Source organism: Orycteropus afer, unplaced genomic scaffold (genome assembly GCF_000298275.1).
Source record: "Orycteropus afer afer isolate SDZICR_OR568_19922 unplaced genomic scaffold, OryAfe1.0 scaffold00343, whole genome shotgun sequence".
Classification (NCBI taxonomy): domain Eukaryota; kingdom Metazoa; phylum Chordata; class Mammalia; order Tubulidentata; family Orycteropodidae; genus Orycteropus; species Orycteropus afer.
The window spans coordinates 1,826,307-1,835,197 of NW_006921930.1; the positions used below are offsets into that span (position 1 = coordinate 1,826,307).

Consider the following 8,891-nt stretch of genomic DNA (forward strand, 5'->3'; position numbering starts at 1 on the left):
AAAACGCCACATGCTAGGCCCAGGTGCTACTTAAATGACATTGCTGGTCATTCTGTCATAATTCTACTCATGGTAGACCAGATGGCTGGATAACTAGTTTACTTTTAAAAAATCACAATGATTACTGTCAGTTCCCTCAACCAGAGGATAATAGCACCTCACAGAGTTACTAGGAGGGCTGAACAAAAACAATGGATATAAAACACTTAATTTCTGTAAATCGGCAGCTTGATCCACTGGCCTGACCAGACTCAGATTTGATCCCTTGGTATGAGTATAGGCTGTCATGTATCCGTTCAGTAGGAGGCACAGTAATGATATCTGGTCATTTCTTTGTGATTTTAGTAGCTACTCAATGCCTAGATCTATTAATTCTTGGGGATTCTGTATTTTTTTCCCCATATATTAGTTGGAATAATGTATAAATAGGAGCTACTTCTCTATCTACTGTTTTGATTTTCTGGTGGTACAGGTCAGTGGAAATGCTCAGCTATTTTAGTTACCAAGTTTCAAGACACTGAATTGGTTCACTACTATCCTCTGAAAGTAACTAATTTTTAAAAGCATTATTATTTAATACCTTTTTTCATATTCTATACAATAGATCAGGACAAATTAAAAATAACAGTGATCTAATAATACTTTCTACCATTTACAGACAGAGTGTCTACTATGTGTCAAGCATTTTACCAGGTACTTTACATCCATTAACAAAGGTTCACATGCTAAAGCTACTGAGACACCTATCAATAGCTTTAACCCTGGATAACCCAAATGATCTGCCATCTAAAATGTAACTTGTTTATTTCTAATTACAGTTCAGTAGAGATAGTTATAAACACTCTGCAATTAAATTGAGATGTTAAGTTATGTCTAATTAAAGTCAATCAGAACATTATTTATTTCACTTGCCACTTTCCTACAGCTTCACTGTTCCCACTCTGCAGTGTGCTGTGCCTGCTTTTAACCTCTTTAATATGTAAAAGAAAGCCAGTCCTTTAAATTAAAAATAAAGAAATCATTGAGAAGTTCAGTAAGCTTAAACTGATTTATTCAACTCTGCATCAGGTAAAAAGGAGATAAGGGTCATGAAGTTTAAAGAGTAGGGAATAAAAAAGATTCATGGGAGAGACCCTGATGAGGACCCATCATCAAAAGATGACAGTTTAGGTGAGGGAGTCATGGCAACATAAGTGATAAGCCAACTAAAACTGAACTGGACCACAAAGCTGAGAGGTAAACTGCCTTTAAAGGAAATAATGTCTGATAAACAGACAGCTACCTCCAACATAATGCCAAGAAGTGACATTTGGTAATTTTAATATGATTTCCATCAAGCACACCTTATGATGTCTCCAAGTTTTCACAAGGTTCCTTTTCACAATTTGTCAGGACCCCAAATCCACCTATATGACACTTAACTCCAAAGACTTGAGAAGTAATCACCAGGATAAAAACAGTGACTTAACTAGCAGTTCAAACCCTAGCTGCAAAATAGAATCATATGGAATGCTTGAGAAACTGATGCCAGAAATGGATTCTTTGGAGGTGAACACTGGGCATCTGCATGCTGCTGAGCTGCCAGGTGATTACACCCACTCCTCGTTTATTAACATGCAAAAATGGAGGACAACCATATCACACCACAAAATGAAGGGTGACTGTATCATTAGCAAATTGCCAAATTACATCATTCTCTAACTGCCAAACCACTAAGAATCATGGCCCAGCCAAGTTAACACACAACCTTAAGAATCACACCCAGCATTCATTACTATCAGATGTATGCCGTTAATGCACAAAGTATCAGATAGAAGATTTTTTCCTACTGTCATAAATGGAAAGTGTCAGATAAAGAGATAGTCAATGAGTAAGGAGTAGGTGTGTAATGCATAGCCAAGGTTGAGAACTGGGTTAGATGATTTCTTTGCAAGAGCCATTCTGACTTGAAGTATTCATTCTGAGCTAGTAATTGATCTCTCTCTAGTTCACATCTTAACCTCTCTTTATGTATAACTTGTGACAAATTCCAAATTCCAGCATTTGTATCAAAAAAGGAATAACAAAAGACTTGTTCAAAGGACACACTGAGTCAGCAGTGCTGGAAAAGAAATGTTTGCTGTATCCATTTCAATATACTGCTTCCCTTAATTGAGATCTATACTGGCCAAGAGTAAGACCACTTTGGTATATTATTTAATATGCACTGTATTCCTTCTTAAGGAGCTCCAGTAGCACAGTGGTTAAAGCACCCAGCTGCTAACTGAAAGGTTGGTAGCTGGAACATAGCAGCCACTCTGCAGGAGAAAGATGATACTTCCATCCAGATTTACAGTTTCAGAAACCCTCTGGGGGCAGTTCTACTTTGTCCTGTAGGACTGCTATGAGTCAGAACTGACTCAGTGGCTATGGATGTGATTGGTTGTTTTTTGGATTCCTTCTTTGAAAGGGTCAATTGGCCTCAAAGGACTGGTTTATATTTTAAAATGGGAATGCCAAATCATCACCACCGTCAGAACACAGTATCATGAATTCTGAAGATGTATTTTTTGGAATTTATAACATCTGCTGTGTGGTAGTTATGTTTGTGTGTCAACTTGGCTGGGCCTGGTTGAGTGGCTGGGCAGCTGGTGGTAGTTATACCCCATGATGAGACTGGCAATCAACTCTATGATGGGATCTACCACAAGCAGCTGAGTAGCTGCCTTTGGGATGTGGTCTGCTTCCTGTATATAAGGAGAAGCCTTGGGAACGGTCTCTAGCCTATGGCACGCTTGGACTCTGCATGTAGCCGTGTCATTGCTCAGTAGCCTGCTATGCTCTGCTGACCTTGGGACTTAAAATGGACTTAACTTAATGGTCTGCTGTGTGGTTTGGTAACATCGGGACTGTGCCTTTTTACTTGTCAACCTTGGAATTTCTCAGCCTCAGCAGCCAGCAACTATCTGAGTGAAGAAACGCTTTTAGCTCCAGTGGGCCGGGACCAGGAGGCAGAGCTGGACCCCAAGGTCGAGGGGCTCTCACCCAGTCCCTAGAGCCTGGCACTTGGAACTTGGACTTAAAGCCTCCAAACTGTAAGAGAATAAACTACTGTTTGTTAAGGCCATCCCATTTGTGGTATATCCTTGTCAGAGTGGCACTAGGGAACCAGAACATGCTGAATGATTAATTTTCACAACAGAAGACGGAAGTAAAGAAAGAAGCTTTGGAAGAAGAGAAGCTATACTAGACAGTGAGAATCTCTTCAGGGTGAAGAACCATCTACATTGGCAATATTTCATAGTAACCAGGTATTTTTCTTCAGGCCTTAAATACTTTTTTGAGAATGACCTAATCTTCTGAACACACTGAATCAAAATTCCTAGGGAAAAAGATTACAGCCAAGAACAAAACATATTTCCAGCATGGAGTACCATCACTGTTTGTAGCCCACATTACTTCCTTCTGGCCACGGGAAGACAGAAACAGCACAATGTGCACATTATGCGTGCGCACATGTATGCACAAGCATGTGTACACATAGGGTCTAGGCTCACCTCCACAAGATCTTGCTAGAACAGCTTAGCAGAGCATATTTTGCCATATTGATTGCTACCTTGAACTTTCTTTGCTAAGAAAAAAAAACCTCTCCCGCCCTGTTTGGTCTGCAACCTGCTATAATCAGGGGTGTTTTGTATTTCTTACCACACAGTGCATGCTAGCCTACCTGTGTCAAAACATTGAGCTGTTCCATAATATGTTCTAAAGCATCGGTCACAGCCAATGGTATGCTTCTTTGATTCTCGTAGGGAAGGTCACTCATGTCTTCTGTTTTCTTTTTCAGGGTTGCTGGTGAACAGTTTGAAGACACTAACGAAGGGTTCAAGAAATATCCGCTGATCTCTTCACTCTTGTCTGGTAGAGTTCTACCAGTGGTTTCTGTTGTTTCTGTTGTCTTTAACATCACAGAAAAGATATGAAGAATTATACTTTCTAGGATTTAAAATTATATATAAAATTTTTCACTATTCCTTTTCTAAAAAGCCTAGCTTTACATTTAATTGTCCTTCCTCAACTATAACAAATTATGGAAATTACAAGTATAAGAAGCAAAAAAGCTCAGTGAATCAGGCAAATTTATAATTTTCTTTGATTTTTTTTATAAAGTGAAATATACTCTGTATACATTTGTCTGAGAGATTAGGCATTCTACCATTTAAAAAAAAGCCTGTTCAATACAGTTAGTTTAAAAACAAACATGACAACAAACAAATCGAGAATAAAATAAAATTAAAAAATCCATATACAATAGCATCAAAAAGAATTCCCACATGCAAAAGAATGACATTGGGCCTTTATCTCACACCATGTACAAAGTTACCTCATAACGGACCACAGACATACATGTTAAGGGCTGAAACAATAAAACTCTAAGAAAACATAGGAGTAAGTATTTGTGATCTGGAATTGGCAATGGTTTCTTAAGCTATGACACCAAAGCATGAGCAACAAAAGAAAAAATAGATAAATCAGGCATCATGAAAATTTAAAACTTTTGTGCTTTAGAGGACATCATCAAGAAAATTCAAAACATAATCCTCAGAATGGGAGAGAATATTTGGAAATCATATAAATGATAAGATACTTATATTTAGAATATATTAAAAAAATACAACTTAATGAAAAGATAACTCAATTAAAAAATGATCAAAGGATTTGAATCGACATTTCTCTAAAGATACACAAATGGCCAATAAGCACATGAAAAGATGTTCAAGATCATTAGTCATCAGGGAAATACACATGAAAGCCACAGAGAGATATCATCATATACGCACTAGAATGGCTCTAATTAAAAAGACACAGTAACAAGTGTTGGTGAGAGTGTAGAGGAATTAGAACCCTTATATATTGCTGGTTGGGTTGTAAAATGGTGCAAGCACTTTGGAAAAGTTTGGCAGTACCTCATAATGTCAAACATAAAGTTACCATATGACTCAGGAATTGAAAACACACATCCACAAAAAATTGTATATGAACATTCATAGCACCAATATTCACAATACCCTAAAAGTGGAATTAACGTAAATGTCCAACAACTGATAAATGGGTAAACCAAATGTCGTGTATCCATACTATGGCATATTATTTGCCTACAAAAAGGAATGAAGTACTGATACATGCTACAGAGTATGGATGAAACTTGAAAACATTATGCTAGGTCAGACACAAAAGGCCACAAGGCAACATACTGTATGGTATCATTTACTTGCAATGTCCAGAATAAGCAAATCTACAGAGACAGACTAAGACTAGTAGTGGCCAGGGGCTGGAGGGAGGAGAGAATGGGTAAAGATTGTCAATGGGTATGGAGGTGATGAAAATGTTCTAAGTTTCTTTTTGGGGTGGTGAAATATTCTAAAATGTAGTACTTCACTCTGTGAAGTACTAAAATACATACATTAAAAGGGTGAAGTTTATTATATGTGAATTTTATCTTACTAAAGTTCTGGTGGTACAGTGCCTAAGGCATTTGACTACTAATCAGAAGGTTGGTGGTCCAAACCCACCAGCAGCTCTGCAGAAGGAAGATGGGGCAATCTACTTCCATAAAGATTTACCGCCTTGGAAACCCAATGGAGGTCGCTATGAGTCACAATCAACTTGAGGACAGTGGGTTTGTTTTATTTGAAAGTTCTTGTTAAAACAAAAACACAAATAGATATATTTTATGATTTTAAAAATTTTTAAATCAATTTTACGTACTGATTATCACTTGAGACCTGAGTTCTTGACAGAGGTTGCCTAAAATGTGGACAACATATTTCTAATGATGAGTATTAGCACTATAGAGTTTACTGTGTGTCTGACACTGTTTTAAATACTTTATACATATTAACTTTTAACACAATATTCTTAAAGTGGATTCTACTATTACTCCCATTTTAGAAATGAGCAAACAGAGACATGAAGTTAAATAACTTGCTGAAGACCACACAACTAGGAAAAGTGTAGGAAACATAACTAATCAAAGATCTGAGGCCAAAGTACTCCAAGCACTGTAATTCTGGGATTACAGCCAATTGTTCTCCGTGATCCTTCCAGTCATTTTTCAGACAGATGAAAACTTTCAAGTTTCCTACTGCCATAATCCTACTAATTTCCCATTTGCCAAAAATAAGAAGCTTATTTTTAAATATGTGCATAAAAAAAAAATCTTGGTATTCCCACCCTCCTAGATATATCTCCTCAAGATCTTTTCATTTGTTCACTCAACACCTTTCTGGAACCTACTTAGTGCCAGGCACTATTCTAAATGGTGAGGACCTAGTAGTGGCTAAGTCTTCTGAGAAGCTGTGCTCTACACCCCAAATTCTCTATCTTTAGGATGTGCCTGATCTGAAAATACCTGAGTGAGAATGATTTGGTACGGAATGAGGCACTCAGTAAAACTCAGCCCCTGAAGCAAGCCTCTTCACTATCACTCTGAATTGCTCAACTCCATGTGACTAACGAAAGCTAAAACTGTCCCCAGAATGTCCAGAAGCAGAACACCAGGCAATCATAGAACAAGGAAGAACAAGTTATCAAAGAATTTTTAATGCTATCCATATTCATAAGAATCTAAGACCTACCTATTCATGCTCTAAGCTAGGAAACTGGGAAAGGAACACACAGCACTTACCTACATGGGTTCCCAGCTACTGAGCTGGTGGCAAAGACTGAAAAGAAAGCAGTGTAAAGGTGAGTATGGACTACACAAAGAATTCACCAAGAAGCCCTATCTCATGAACATGAACTTCTGGGACCCTGGGCTGCCACCTCACTCACTGGGACAATGCATAGTGGCTATGTACAACCATCCTCATCCCCAAAGAAACAATTCTTGCTCAAAAGACAAGTGATGTTTTCACATTGCTTCTGCCATACCTGCCATGACCTTCTCTGTCCTACCAGCATGGCTGAGTCCTTTCTGACATTCAAATCTCAGCTTAATTGTCACATATTCAGAAAAGTAGCCCCTGACCACCCTATTAAGTTGGACACTCCACACACTCTAGTATGACATCCGATGTCTTCCTCCATAATAGATTAGTGTTTACATTTGTACATGTGTTCCTTGCCTGTTTCCTTTACTAGACTGCTCAATACTTGCTCTTCTCACCACTGTATCCCCAGGACCTGCTAGCATAGTGCCCAGCACCTAGCAGGAACTTGAATACTTTCTTATTACATTAACCACTTATACAAAGTTTTATTACTATTCTCAAAGATGAAAATCAACTTATCTATAACATAGGAGCTCTGGTAGCATAGTGGCTAAGACACTTGCCTGCTAACCAGACGGCTGGCGGTTCAAACCCACCAGCCACTCCTCGGAAGGAAGGTTGGGCAATCCTACTTTCGTAGTGATACTGCCTCGGAAACCCAAGGAGGGGTCGCTATGAGTCGGGGCCTACTCGACGGCACATAACAACAACAACATAACAAAGACAGCTTTTTAAACATGGATTGCAACATATGTACTTAAGTATATACCCCAAGTCATGGCCACAAATATCACTAGTCATATTATAATAACAGCTCTAGCCAATCGTGGGAAAAAGCCCCAGCCTAATTAACAAGCCAATCATTAAACTGTGGGAGTTTGATAGTCAGGGTAGTTAGTGAAGACAAGGCAATAGAAAATTGGGTGAAGAAAAGATTTAAGACCATAGACAGCCCAAGCTATAAAAAGAGCCCCAAAATAGCCTTAGTAATAATTTTCTTGCTTGGAACTAGCAAAAAGTACATTACCACTATGTGACATATAAAGATAAATGAAAAAAAAAAAAAAAAGGATATGGGCAGTGGCAGGGAAAATACTAGATCTCCATCGAGCAACACCAGCCAACTGCGTGTCTGTCTTTCGAAAGTACTGGAAGCCGGGCACGAGCAGGTCCCTTCCTAGCAGCCAACCCCGCCTTTGCACCCGGTCTGTACAGGAGAGGAGTGAGGTACACGGCTTGGGGAAGTTTCAAAGCATTCATGTACAAAATTAAATTTTAACAAAATGAGAAAAGAAAAAGTGTGTAAGATTCTAGACTAGTATAAGTCCAGCAATTGAGACTTAGTATCTGTTGCTTCCAATACACTGAAGTTCTCTCCTATATCAAAGTTGCTAATACTCATTTTGTAAGCAAATACTTATTTAGCACCTATATCATTATGCTAAGCATTTACCACTGATAAATGTGCACACAGTGAGCTGTCTTCCCTCGAGGAGTCTACACTATGGTAAGAGAATTAAGGCAAGCAGGTCCTAAACCTCCCACAGGACCTGGCACATCACAAGCACTGCTGAATGAACATGATGTACAAGCAGAGAAAGACTGTGGGACTGCAAAAAGAAAAAATGCTTTGGTAGTTCATTATAAGAGGAAATCACACCATTCCTTTTCTTATCTCTCCTATTGCTGGCATTTGAAGTACAGTTGGGGTGATGATCATTCATTCACCGATTTATTGAGTAAATGAGACCCTCCCAATGGTAGGCATTAGGTCTATAGTAAAGAACAAGTCAGATATGACACTTCATGGAGCTGACAATCTTTATCCAAGAGGATGGCAGAGCAGTCATCACCCTCAAGTCATCCAATGGGCAAGCTCACGGTTGCCATCTCAGACTGGAAATGCAGGCTGACCAAGGGCAAAGGGTGAATCTGATGGGCTGAGAAATGCCTATCTCTTGGGAGCTCTGGTAGCATAGTGGCTAAGGCACTTGACTGCTAACCAGAAGGCTGGTGGTTCAAACCCACCAGCCACTCCTCGGAAGAAAGGTTGGGCAATCCTACTTCCATAGTGATACTGCCTCGGAAACCCAAGGAGGGGTCGTTATGAGTCAGGGCTGACTCGACGGCACATAACAACAA

General features: G+C 39.1%; 1 protein-coding gene across 1 annotated transcript in view; it reads right to left on the reverse strand.

Moving 5' to 3' along the window:
* POC1B (POC1 centriolar protein B) overlaps window positions 1–8,891 on the reverse strand; it is a 154,991-nt gene that overhangs the window by 582 nt on the left and 145,518 nt on the right. Inside the window, exon 10 of the mRNA XM_007952516.1 lies at window positions 3,707–3,927. Within this exon, the coding sequence (XP_007950707.1) occupies window positions 3,707–3,927 (221 nt within the window). The remainder of the gene's footprint in view (window positions 1–3,706; window positions 3,928–8,891) is intronic.